At 57.1% G+C, this 13752-nt stretch overlaps 1 protein-coding gene across 1 annotated transcript; it reads left to right on the top strand.

Moving 5' to 3' along the window:
- The first annotated feature begins 7240 nt into the window (after positions 1-7240).
- Positions 7241-9697, top strand: LOC123628831 (paraneoplastic antigen Ma6F-like). The gene is made up of 3 exons (XM_045538791.1): positions 7241-7628; positions 8070-8415; positions 8656-9697. Exons 1-3 carry the CDS (start codon positions 7241-7243, stop codon positions 9695-9697), a joined length of 1776 nt encoding a protein of 591 aa, XP_045394747.1.
- The last annotated feature ends 4055 nt before the right edge of the window (positions 9698-13752 follow it).

Genomic DNA, 13752 nt, shown 5'->3' with positions numbered 1-13752 from the left:
CCACCCAACGGGGAGGGGAGAGGCGCCCCTGCCGTGACACCACCGCACCTGGCCCCAGCCCCAAACCCTGCCAACTCGGGCAGCCGGCCTGGAAGCACCCGTGAGCGGCCTGGGTGAGGGCACCCGAAGACGTCTGCCACCCGCACTGGACCGGGAGACCTTAGAGGGACAGAGGCCATCTCAAGGGTGCCGGCTGCCTGGGCCTCCCCAGAGGGGCCCCCCGTTCACCGTCCCCGGGACAGGCCGAGCCCTGTTCTGGGAGGCCCACCCTTATCCGTGTAGGCCCCGTAGCGACCCACGTGTCAAGCACACGCGCCCCCCGGCCACCAGCCACCGTTCCTGTGCAAAGCCGCTGTGTGTGCGCCAGCCCCGGGGGCCACGTCCCGGCCTGCCCGGCCAGCCGCCTCTCGGCCCCGGGCACGTGCTGTGGGCTTCGGTGCCAGCCCGGGCTCTGCTCGCTGTCGTGCAGTGTCGTGAGCTCAGCCTCTGCTTTCTCCGAGTAGATTTAGGCCTACCGCAGCTTCTCCTCGCGGAGATGTGTGTGTTCTTACCCGAGCAGCTCCTCCCCGGAGACCCGGAGCACAGTCCCCGGAGGCAGCGGGAAGGACGATGACCAGGGCAGCAGGGACGCGCACCCCGTGACCTCGGGGAGAAGAGCTGCACCAGGGACGGACGGGGCGGCTGTGCGAGGCTCCCCGGGGACTGTGCTTTGACGTCCACCCCTGCTGTCCCTTGTGACTCAGTTTCCTCGATGTGGTGGGGTGTGTCCTGCTGTGTTTTCCAGTGTCCCGTGACTGTCCTGTGCCGGCCATAGGGCAGGGCCTCGCCCCAGCGGGTGGGCCGGGAGGGGGTCCCTGAAGGGAGTGGACGTTGCCAGAGTCCAGCCTCCCGGCCAGGGGCAGATGCGGGGGCCCTCAGGAGGGAAGCTCATGGCAGGAGGGCCACAGCGGGGACCTGGCAGAGGAGGCACCTGGCCAGGGAGCCCAGGAGGAGGGCCCTGGGACCTGTGGCCTCCAGTGGCCGTCATCAGTTGCTGTCCCTGTTGTCATTCCCTTCTCTCCAGTGGTTGCAGTAAATGTTTCTGTTCAATAAATTTCATTGCATGTTCCAGCTGAGTCTTGCCTCTGCTCTGGGCCGTTGAGGGGGGCGTCCGCTGGGGATGGTTGGGGTGTGGAGGGGACAAGTAAGACCCCTGCTCAGCAACCATGGGAGGCATCTCCAGTGAGAGGGTGAACACTTTGACCACCAGGACATGACATGACATGATGAGGGCTTTTCTTTCTGTCTTTCTTTCTTTTTTTTTTTTTCAATTTTTCTGAGACAGCCTCACTCTGTTCCCCCAGCTAGAATGAAGCGGTGTGTTCATAGCTCACTGTACCCTAACATTCCTGAGCTCACCTGATTCTCCTGCCTCAGCCTCCCAAGTAGCTGGGACTACAGGTGTGTGCCATGCCACTGGGCTAATTTTCCTATTTTTAGTAGAGACGGGGTCTGGCGCTTGGTCAGGCTGGTCTCGCACTCCTGAGCTCAAGCAATCGTCCTGCCTTGGCCTCCCAGAGTGCTAGGATTATAGGCGTGAGCCACCATGCCTGACTGCATTTCTTATATTTTATAGGTGTGTTGTAATGTTTTGAGGTCTTAGTGGTCCTTAAACTTGGCTCATCTTGTTCCCTGGGGCTTTAAAACATTCGTGCAGATGATGCTGGCTGTCTCCCAGACTGGGGGAGGTGCCACCAGCACGCAGTGCCTGGGGTTCAGGGCTGCTGAGTGCGTGTGATGGATGCGGTGGGGCCATGCAACAAGGAACAGTCCTGTCCACAAGGCCAATAACACTCTGATGAGAAAGCCAATATTAGAGTGATAGGGTTTTTGTAAAACCCCAAATGTTTTTAAATTTGAGAAATCTTAGTCTTGAAAAATTTACCATGAAGTAATGAGAACAACTTAATGAGCAACTCAAAATCTCTTGACACCTGTGGGGCTTCTAGGAGGATGGGCACACACATGTCCATACAACCTCCACCTGTAAAGTGACACTTCTCTCAAAGAACAGAAGAGCAGGCCAGGGAGGGGGGCAACGAAAGGGGGCCTGTCATCACTGGGGTGTGTGTGGAGGGGTGTGCTCTCCGAAGGGGTGACATCCAGGCTGCGAGTGGGAGTAGCAGCCTGTTCCAAGAAAAGCTTTCGACTAAATGGATTCGACAAGGTTTAGCCGAGCATTAAAGGGTTCATGCTTTGGGCAGTGTGCAAAACGAAGAGGTTCGGAGAGCTCCACGGCAGCAGCGAGCAGCGGGCTTTCGGAGACTGAATGCAGAAGCAAGGTAAAGAAATACTCAGTTGGCTACAGCTAGGTGTTTGCCTTATTGGGTACGACTTGGTGGAAGGTCCTTAGGCAGAGGTGAGTTGGCAGTTTCTGATTGGTTAAGCTTACGTTTTGTTTTAGTGTTTACGTTGGACTTCAGTTTGCTTACGCAAGACTCCAAGGCAGTGGAGCTGTCTCATGCTAGTGATCTCCTAATGAATGTTTTTAAACAAGGCCAAGAGCATAGCATGTATCCTGGCCCTTGGAAGGGCTGGAGCTTGGCATGGTGGTACTGAAAACTGGGGACATAGGGTGCAGAAGATGAGACCTTTTGGGCCCTGCGGGGATGGGGAGGAGTTGGGTTTAATGCCAAGGGCAGCAGGATGCTGTTGGACCTGGCGGGCACCAATCAATCTTTCTGTTCCAGAAAGTTCCCACTTTATGAGGTTAAGTCCACCTGCCATGAAAGGGGCAGAACGTGCCAGGTCTGAGCTCGCCCAGCCTCCCTTGCAGCTGGGGTACAGGCACGTGACCTGAGCTCCAGCAGTCAGATGCACCCACTGCCAACTGAGTCTGAAGCCAAGGTGGGAAGCAGGGCCCACCCGATGGACTGGGTCTCTGCAGATGATGTCTGATTGCGCACTGCTTCAGGGGCTCCCCTGCCCAGGCTCAGGGACACCACTGGCCCTTGGTTTGCTTCTTAGAACTGGGGCTGCTCTGCACAGAGTCCTTTGCTGGCTCTTCTTACTCCATTCTTCCTCTGTGGTTCGTGTCTGTTCACAGTTATGAATGTTTAGAGACTTCATATGACCTGTCGGATAGATGACAGTCTCTCAAACCCCACCAGATGATGCCTCACTGGGTGACTTTTGGTGCCATCTACGAAGATAACACTTCTCAGAAGAGTAGGGAAACCTTGATCTTTGGATAGAAATGAAGAACACAATCTTTATAATAGTTATGACAGTTTAAAGTAAAAATTATGATAGTGCATTATAGGGTTTATAACAGATATAATACATACAACAATCACAGCATAAAAAGATGGGGTGGAGAGGGAATGAATCAATATGGTGAAAAAAGATTCTTAAATTTATGTGAAGTGGTACAATATAAGCCATAAGTAGACAGTAAAAAGTAAAGAATATATATATTTTAATGTCTAGAGCAATCACAAAAAATCAATTTAGAACGGTATTTCTAAAAAGGCAATAGATAAATAAAATGGAATTCTAAAAAATATTTGATGAACCCAGGCAGGAAAGGGTGAACATAAGAGCGAAAATGTATGAGACAGACAGTAAAAAAACAGACCTAAATCCAACCACATAAAAATTACATTTAATGTAAATGTCCTAAACTCCAATGAAAAAGCAGAGACTGTCAGAATGGATTAAAAAACCAAGGCTTTTGCTGCCTAGAAGAGACATAAGTTAAATTTAAAGACTCAGGTGGCTTGATAGTAAGAGATGTGCTTATGTTTACTCATGCAAATTGTAAACATAAGAAAGTCAGGATGGCTATATTAAAAGCAGACAAAGTAGAGTTAAAGACAAAGAGTATCACCTAAAATAAAAGGTGATAATGATATAAAGGTCAATTAATTAGGAACACATAGAATTCGTAAATGTGTTTGCACCCAGTAACCGTTTCAAAATATATTTAAAAATTTAAAAAATTAAGAGAGAAATAGAAAATTTCACAATCATAGTTGGAGATTTTCACAATCCTGCCTCAGTAATTGATACTATTGAAGAAATCAGTAAACATATATAGCACCTTTTGGACATTATCAACTACAATGTAAAGCAAACAGTAGAGCAAATTGGAGCAATCTGACAAAATGAACTTCTCCTCCGCCAATTTACTTCCCCAACCCTACTTCCTTGTTGGTAGGCCATTTTGTGGGTGGAGAGCCAATAGGGAGGCTCCACGCCTTGCCGCACCAAGCCCCTGCCATTCAAGTAAGGTTGGTCATTGGCACCGCCTCCTGTGCTCGCATCACGTGCTTCCTCCACCCAATCATGTCCCCGCACGGAGGCGCCAAGAACTTTCTCCCTCACCTGGGGATTCTGGGAGAACAACGGTTCCCGGAGCCCGCGTGCCTGAGCACGGAGGAACTGGGAGCCCCTCAGAGCTCCAGGCATGCAGGTCTGACGGAGTCCTTCAGACCCTTCCAGGTGGGACTCCAGAGCAGCCCACGGAGTTGGAGAAGGTGAGCAAGCCGGGGCTTGGCTGGGACTTAGGCCCCACAGTTACCAGGAGGAAGTCCCGCACAGGGGCCTGTTAGCTGCCTGGGTGGGAGCGGAGCCGGAGCCGGCGTGGGGGGAGCGGGCAGAGGTGGGGGGAGGGAGTGGGGAGGGCCTCCCTGTGTGGTTGTGGGGAAGCGGATGGGGGGTCCCGGCTCTCTGCGTGGGCATCACTGTAGTGGACGGCTCTAGGCTGCGGAAGCCTGTGAGGAAGGCGCCACTGTGAGGGGAGGCCGGAGAGGAGGGCAGAGGCTACTGTTCCCTACCGTGGGGCGGCCGGAGGGGTGAGGGAACGGGGACTGGTGGGGGGTGCTCCGGTGTGGGGAGACGGGAGGACGGGCCCACTGGCTAAGCGTGGGCGGCATGAGAGGAGGGCTACAGAGGAGCATCACAGGGTGTGGGGGCCAGAGAGCAGGGCAACCGGCTGCCTCTGGGTGGGGACGGAGGGAAGGGTCCTGGCTGGGGGGCCTGAGAGGAAAGGGCTACCTGCAGCACGGGGGGGAGGGAGCCGGGGGTGGGGGAAGGGTGGCGGAGGTTGGGACCCGGTGGGGGCAGGGAGAGGGAGCGGGTGGGGGAGGGAGCCGGTGGTGGGGGGAAGGGTGGCGGAGGTTGGGACCCGGTGGGGGCAGGGAGAGGGAGAGGGTGGGGGACCGGTGGGGGGAAGGGGAGGGAGCCCGGGGTGGGGGGAAGGGTGGAGGAGGTTGGGATCGGGTGGGGGGGAGGGAGAGGCAGAGGGTGGGGGACCGGTGGGGGAAAGGGGAGGAAGCCGGGGGTCGGGGGAAGGGGTGGCGGAGGTTGGGATGCAGTGGGGGGAGGGAGAGGGAGATGGTGGGGGAGCGGTGGGGGGAAGGGCAGGGAGCCGGGGGTGGGGGAAGGGGTGGCGGAGGTTGGGATCGGGTGGGGGACGGAGAGGGAGTCAGTGGGGTACCGGTGGAGGTAGAGGGGGAGGGAGCAGGTTGGGGGGCAGGGAGCGCCCCCTGTGGGGGACTAGAAGAGACGGAGAGGGAAGGGAGGGCTCCTGGGCAGGCCCGCGTGAGCTGAGCGAGGCCGCACGCGTGTGGGGGGGGTGATGGGAGGAGTGCGGTAGGACCGCCATGGGGGATGAGCTGGAGGGGAAGGCAGCCTGGCCACCTGCAGGAAGGGTGGCTGCCCGGTGTGGGCAGCCGGGAGGGGAGGGTTAGCTTCTACGCAGGCGGGGCGCGCGGCAGTGCGGGCGCGTGGCCTCTGGGGCTGTGGGCTGCGGCTCCCGGCCGTGGGGAACGTGGGAGCAGAGGTGGGGGGAGGGAGCGGGTTGTGGGGCGCCCGGCTGCGGTGTGGAAGGGGCGGGCTCCGGGGGGCACGCATGAGGGGTGGGGGCAGGGGCGGAGGGCTCCCTGCTGTGGAGGCACCCTGCTTCCTGGGGCTAGAGGGGAGTGCCGCCAGCTGTGTGTTGGGGCGCCCGGTAGGGGAGGACGCCTTGCGGCCAGAAGGGGCTGGGCTGGAACGGATGGCTGCCAACCAGGGTGTAGGGGGCTCCGAAGGGGAGGCCCCCGGCTGCCTAGGGTGGAGGTGATGACGGGGGCCCCCTAGCGGTGGTTGTCCACCAAGGCGAGTCAGGGGGTGGGGGCGTTCGGTGAGCTGCTCTGGCCCTCTGCAGTTGGAACTGGAGATGCTTCAGGTTTCCTCTGTGGGTGGTGGCCACAGGCTTGCAGTGGTTTGGAGGGGGCAGGGCCGTGGCCTCTTCACAAAATACAGATCCATTACGAGGGAAAAGTAGACATTCACCTAGATAGGCCATGTTGGGCCATTAAAAAGTGTTAGTAAATTTAAAAGGACTGTGCTTTTTACGCTGAGTTCTCTAACCGTGGTGCATTCATATTTGAAGTCAATGATGATAAATATTTCTAAGTATTTTGAAATGTGTGGGTCAAAGAAGAAATCACAAAGGAACTTAGAAGATGTTTCAAAACGAATTTAAAAAAATACAACTTACCCAAACCACTGGGAGGCCACTAAAGAAGCAATCAGAGGAAAATTTCTTATTTTAAATGTTTATATTAGACAAAAGGAAAGGCAGAAAATCAGGGACCTAGTGGTCCATTTGAAGAAGCTGGACAAAGAAGAGCAAAAGTAAACTAACTGAGGCAAATGAAGAATAATAGAGATAAGAGGGGAAAGAAATGGTAAAATCAAACTATAGAGACAACTAATAAACCCAAATGTTGGCTCTTCTTAAACAGTAACAAAATTGATCAACCCTAGCAAGCCTAGTTAAGACAAAAGAGAATGAACACTAATCAATATCAGGAATGAGAGACAGGACGTTTCTACAGATCATGCAGGCATTACAAAGATGAGGGAATAATTGTGAACAACTTTATGCCCAAACTTTTGAAAATGTAGATAAACTTGCAAATACCTTTGGGGGACAGAAAGCAACTTACTAGAACTGACACCACATAAAACAGAAAATATAACTGCCCTATATCTTGTAAATGAGTTTAATTTGTTATTTTAAAAGTTCCCTAAAATCAAAGAAACAAAATAAAACAAGTGGGGAGACGCTGCAGGCTCCTCCTCCCTTAGGTAGGGGGAAGCTGAGCAGTAGGAGTGGGTGTGTGGCACAGACATGCTTCTCTCCCCTGCACACTCAGGCCTCCACAGAGATTGCGACAGACAGTCAGCAACCATCAGCACACACCTCTGTACCATGAACTCCCCCGAGTCCCTGGCCATGGCGCTGGCGACACTGCAGGACTGGTGCCGCTGCCTGGGCGTGAATGCGCAGCGCTCCCTGCTCATCCTGGGCATCCCTGACGACTGCCGGGAGGACGAATTCCAGGAGGCCGTGCAGGCTGCGCTGTGGCCCCTGGGCAGGTACCGAGTGCTCGGCAAGGTCTTCAGAAAGGAGCTGGGGGCCAGGGCAGCCCTGGTCGAGTTTGCAGACTATCTAAACCGAAGTGTGATCCCGCGACAGATACCAGGCAAGGGGGGACCCTGGACTGTGATCTTCCTGCCCCAGGCCCATGATGCTGACTTACAGGACAGACCCGATTTCCCTGCAAGGCCCCAGGGTCAAGCAGTGGCCAGATGGGCAGGTGAGGCAGGAACCGCAGGCATGGCAGGGGCTGCAGTTGTGGCAGATATTTCAAGTGAGGCAGGAGCAGCAGTTGAGGCAGGAGCTGCAGGAGAGGCAGGAGCTGCAGGAGAGGCAGGAGGTGCAGGAGAGGCAGGAGGTGCAGGAGAGGCAGGATCTTCAGGAGAGGCAGGATCTTCAGGAGAGGCAGGAGCTGCAGGTGAAGAAGCAGTAGCAGGAGAGGCAGGAGCTACAGGACAGGCAGGAGCTACAGGTGAAGAAGCAGCAGCTGGTGAGGCAGGAGCTACAGGAGAGTCAGGAGCTGCAGGAGAGGCAGGAGCTGCAGGTGAGGCAGGAGCTACAGGAGAGTCAGGAGCTGCAGGAGAGGCAGGAGCTACAGGTGAGGCAGGAGCTACAGGAGAGTCAGGAGCTGCAGGAGAGGCAGGAGTGGCAGGAGGTGCAGGTGAGGCAGGAGCTACAGGTGAGTCAGGAGCTGCAGGTGAGGCAGGAGCTGCAGGAGAAGAAGCAGCAGCAGGTGAAGAAGCAGCAGCAGGTGAGGCAGGAGGTGCAGGAGAGGCAGGAGCTGCAGGTGAGGCAGGAGCTGCAGGAGAGGCAGGAGCTGCAGGAGAGGCAGGACCTGCAGGAGTGGCAGGAGGTACAGGAGAGGCAGGAGGTGCAGGAGAGGCAGGAGAAGCAGGAGCTGCAGGTGAGGCAGGAGCTGCAGGTCAGGCAGGAGCTGCAGGAGAGGCAGGAGCTGCAGGTGAGGCAGGAGCTGCAGCAGCTTCAGGAGAGGCAGGAGCTGCAGGAGAGTCAGGAGCTACAGGAGAGGCAAGAGCTGCGGGTGAGGGAGGAGCTGTAGGAGAGGCAGCAGGTGTAGGTGGAGAAGCAGCAGCAGGAGAGGCAGGAGCTGCGGGTGATGAGGGAGCTGCAGGTGTTACAGGAGTTGCAGGTGTGACAGGAGCTGTGGGTATGGCAGGGGCTGCAGGTGAGGCAGGAGCTCTAGGTGAGGTAGAAGTCTTGCACTTGGCAGAAGAAACAAATGGGGCCAGAAGCTGGGCCGAGCACTTGAGGCAGGCTTTGGAGGCTATGTTGGAAAACTTGCCCTACCAGCCACTGAGAACCTTTACTGGAATGGAAGAGCCAGGCCGCAGGGAAGAGTTCTTTGAGAGCTGGCTGAGCCATGCCAAGGACATGCTGTACCTGTGGCGCAACATATCTGAAAGGGAGAGGAGGAGGCGGCTGATGGAGAGCCTGGGGGGCCCTGCCCTGGGTCTCATGTGTGGCCTCCTGGCAGAGAATCCTGACACCCCAGTGCAGGACTGCCTGGCCGAGCTCGTGCAGGTGTTTGGGAGCAAGGACAGCCGGGTAAGGGCACGGCTGATGTTCCTGACCTGCGCGCAGCGTCCCGAGGAGAATCTGTTTGCCTACGTGGTGCGCCTGGAACGCCTGCTGCATGAGGCCATAGAGAAGGGGGCCTTCCACCCGGCCATCGCAGACCAGGTGCGAGCCCGGCAGGTGCTGCTGCAGGCCCGGCCCAACGCGACGCTGCGGGACAAGCTGCGGAGGATGCGGCTAGAGAGGAGGCCGCCTGGCTTCCTAGGGCTGCTGCGACTCATTCGGGAGACCGAGGCCTGGGAGGCGGTTCTAGATGTGATGGAGCAGGAGCTACGCACAAAAGAGGAAGGGACCCCTGGGGATGGTGGAGACCCAGCTGCCGCCCAGGCCGCCCAGGCCGCCCCTGCCACGGGAGGCGCAGCTGAGGCATCCCCAGCCCGTGACGGTGCCAGCCAGGCTGTTCCTGTCCGTGCAGATGCTGCCCAGGTTACTGCCGGTATCCCGGGAGCCGCCCAGGCCTCCCCTGCCCCTGAAGAGGTCGCCGAGGCCTCCCCTGCCGCTCAGGAAGACGACAGTGTCCCTGCCCCTGCGGGCCTGGGTCAGGCAGGACCCACTGAGGCCCCTGGGACTCCCCCCACAGCCCACATATGCAGTGTTTCTGGGGCGAGCCCAGGAGGTCCTGGCCGGGTGCCCGAGAGCCGGGCCCAGGCGGGAGACCAGGAGTCCGACGAGGCCCCCCTGGATGGGGAGGAGTAGGGAGAGGAGGACAGGGCAGGGGACATGAGCCGCCCCAAGTCCTCCTCAGGCAAACAGGCTCAGAAGGCCCAGGGGCCTCCCACCTCCCCCAGGGGCCCCAGCCACCATCCCCGGCCATCCCCCATTGTTCCTGGTGATCCCAAATGACAATTTTTGCCACCCAATGGGGAGGGGAGAGCCACCCCTGCCGTGACACCACAGCACCTGGCCCCAGCCCCAAACCCTGCCAACTCGGGCAGCCGGCCTGGAAGCACCCGTGAGCGGCCTGGGTGAGGGCACCCGAAGACGTCTGCCACCCGCACTGGACCGGGAGACCTTAGAGGGACAGAGGCCGTCTCAAGGGTGCCGGCTGCCTGGGCCTCCCCAGAGGGGCCCCCCCGTTTACCATCCCCGGGACAGGCCGAGCCCTGTTCTGGGAGGCCCACCCTTATCCGTGTAGGCCCCGTAGCGACCCACGTGTCAAGCACACGCGCCCCCCGGCCACCAGCCACCGTTCCTGTGCAAAGCCGCTGTGTGTGCGCCAGCCCCGGGGGCCACGTCCCGGCCTGCCCGGCCAGCCGCCTCTCGGCCCCGGGCACGTGCTGTGGGCTTCGGTGCCAGCCCGGGCTCTGCTCGCTGTCGTGCAGTGTCGTGAGCTCAGCCTCTGCTTTCTCCGAGTAGATTTAGGCCTACCGCAGCTTGTCCTCGCGGAGATGTGTGTGTTCTTACCCGAGCAGCTCCTCCCCGGAGACCCGGAGCACAGTCCCCGGAGGCAGCGGGAAGGACGATGACCAGGGCAGCAGGGACGCGCACCCCGTGACCTCGGGGAGAAGAGCTGGACCAGGGACGGACCAGGGACTGTGCTTTGACGTCCACCCCTGCTGTCCCTTGTGACTCAGTTTCCTCGATGCGGTGGGGTGTGTCCTGCTGTGTTTTCCAGTGTCCCGTGACTGTGCTTTGCCGGCCATAGGGCAGGGCCACGCCCCAGCGGGTGGACCGGAGGGGGTCCCTGAAGGGAGTGGACGTTGCCAGAGTCCAGCCTCCCGGCCAGGGGCAGATGCGGGGGCCCTCAGGAGGGAAGCTCATGGCAGGAGGGCCACAGCGGGGACCTGGCAGAGGAGGCACCTGGCCAGGGAGCCCAGGAGGAGGGCCCTGGGACCTGTGGCCTCCAGTGGCCGTCATCAGTTGCTGTCCCTGTTGTCATTCCCTTCTCTCCAGTGGTTGCAGTAAATGTTTCTGTTCAATAAATTTCATTGCATGTTCCAGCTGAATCTTGTTTCTGCTCTGGGCCGTTGAGGGGGGCTGTCCGCTGGGGATGGTTGGGGTGTGGAGGGGACAAGTAAGACCCCTGCTCAGCAACCATGGGAGGCATCTCCAGTGAGAGGGTGAACACTTTGACCACCAGGACATGACATGACATGATGAGGGCTTTTCTGTCTTTCTTTCTTTTTTTTTTTCAATTTTTGTGAGACAGTCTCACTCTGTTCCCCCAGCTAGAGTGAAGCGGTGTGTTCATAGCTCACTGTATCCTAAGACTCCTGAGCTCACCTGATCCTCCTGCCTCAGCCTCCCAAGTAGCTGGGACTACAGGTGTGTGCCATGGCACTGGGCTAATTTTCCTATTTTTAGTAGAGACGGGGTCTGGCGCTTGGTCAGGCTGGTCTCGCACTCCTGAGCTCAAGCAATCGTCCTGCCTTGGCCTCCCAGAGTGCTAGGATTATAGGCATCAGCCACCATGTCTGACTGCATTTCTTATATTTTATAGGTGTGTTGTAATGTTTTGAGATCTTAGTGGTCCTTAAACTTGGCTCATCTTGTTCCCTGGGGCTTTAAAACATTCGTACAGATGATGCTGGCTGTCTCCCAGACTGGGGGAGGTGCCACCAGCACGCAGTGCCTGGGGTTCAGGGCTGCTGAGTGCGTGTGATGGATGCGGTGGGGCCATGCAACAAGGAACAGTCCTGTCCACAAGGCCAATAACACTCTGATGAGAAAGCCAATATTAGAGTGATAGGGTTTTTGTAAAACCCCAAATGTTTTTAAATTTGAGAAATCTTAGTCTTGAAAAATTTACCATGAAGTAATGAGAACAACTTAATGAGCAACTCAAAATCTCTTGACACCTGTGGGGCTTCTAGGAGGATGGGCACACACATGTCCATACAACCTCCACCTGTAAAGTGACACTTCTCTCAAAGAACAGAAGAGCAGGCCAGGGAGGGGGGCAACGAAAGGGGGCCTGTCATCACTGGTGTGTGTGTAGGGGGGTGTGCTCTCCAAAGGGGTGACATTTAGGCTGCGAGTGGGAGTAGCAGCCTGTTCCAAGAAAAGCTTTCGACTAAATGGATTCGACAAGGTTTAGCCGAGCCTTAAAGGGTTCATGCTTTGGGCATTGTGCAAAACGAAGAGGTTCGGAGAGCTCCACGGCAGCAGCCAGCAGCGGGCTTTCGGAGACTGAATGCAGAAGCAAGGTAAAGAAATACTCAGTTGGCTACAGCTAGGTGTTTGCCTTATTGGGTACGACTTGGTGGAAGGTCCTTAGGCAGAGGTGAGTTGGCAGTTTCTGATTGGTTAAGCTTACGTTTTGTTTTAGTGTTTACGTTGGACTTCAGTTTGCTTACGCAAGACTCCAAGGCAGTGGAGCTGTCTCATGCTAGTGATCTCCTAATGAATGTTTTTAAACAAGGCCAAGAGCATAGCATGTATCCTGGCCCTTGGAAGGGCTGGAGCTTGGCATGGTGGTACTGAAAACTGGGGACATAGGGTGCAGAAGATGAGACCTTTTGGGCCCTGCGGGGATGGGGAGGAGTTGGGTTTAATGCCAAGGGCAGCAGGATGCTGTTGGACCTGGCGGGCACCAATCAATCTTTCTGTTCCAGGAAGTTCCCACTTTATGAGGTTAAGTCCACCTGCCATGAAAGGGGCAGAACATGCCAGGTCTGAGCTCGCCCAGCCTCCCTTGCAGCTAGGGTACAGGCACGTGACCTGGGCTCTAGCAGTCAGATGCACTCACTGCCAACTGAGTCTCAGGGCGAGTTGGGAAGAAGCAGGGCCTCACAGATCCCACTCGGGCTGGGCTGCTGGCAGCAGGGGCAGTGCCACCAGTTTCCTGAGGAGCAGTGGTAGGCGTGGCTCTCATGGCAGCACCCTGAGTCCTACAGTGTCTGTGCCCAGTCATCGGTGGGAGCCCCCAGCCCAGCACTCTGGTGGAATTTGGAACCCTGCTCCTCTGTGCAAAGCCTCCAAGTCTGGTTCTCCAGCCCTCTAGGTAATTCCCTCTGTGTTGCCATCGGCCATAGTGAGATGTGTTTGCTTATCACCCCACACACCACAGGGGCCTTCTCATGACTGTTGCAGAAGATAGCACCCGCCTCCCACAGGAGCAGACACCGGTACTGCAGCTCTTCCCAGCGGCCAGCAGTTAGGGCCCCTGTGTCCATTGCCTCCAGGGCTACAGGTATCCCTGGGGCTGCCAAGGTCCTCCAATACTGTTTCCTTTAATGGCCTTCATTCGGAGCCATGTGGCCAACTTTTTCCCCTGTCTTGCCCTCTTTCTGGGCCATGCTAGGGCCCAGGTCCCCCACCTTTCTATCCCCCAGTGCCACATGTTCCCCAGTGGCCTTCCACAGGAGTATTACCAATCAGCCAGGGAATAAGTTTGGGGGATGGGTAAGCCCCCCATCCCCTAGTCACGACCAAGTTCACAACAATCATCTCTACTACTTTATGTGGGGTCTCTACTTCTCAAACCGTGGGATGAGTCTAGTGACAGAGCCAATGCTGAGTTCTCCATTTTCAAGTCTGGGGCCCCACCTATGCCCAAGTTCACCCTTTCAGAGAAAAGAAAGAACAACTCAATTCCTTTGGTGGTCTGGCTCCTCCCACTTTCCTCTGCCTTGGAAGGAATCTGGACAAACAGCCACCCCAAGGCCACTGTGGACTGCAGAACGGCTACTCACCCGTGGCCTGGTGTGGGACGCTGGTGCTCAGGCCCATGGGGTGGGCGGGTCTGGGGAAGCAGGCTGCGGAAGGGGCCTAAGGTGTGGGGGGACAGGGCTTGGGGGAGTGGGTCTTTG

Source organism: Lemur catta, chromosome X, assembly GCF_020740605.2.
Source record: "Lemur catta isolate mLemCat1 chromosome X, mLemCat1.pri, whole genome shotgun sequence".
In the NCBI taxonomy this organism is placed as follows: domain Eukaryota; kingdom Metazoa; phylum Chordata; class Mammalia; order Primates; family Lemuridae; genus Lemur; species Lemur catta.
This window is presented reverse-complemented; position numbering and strand designations above follow the sequence as displayed.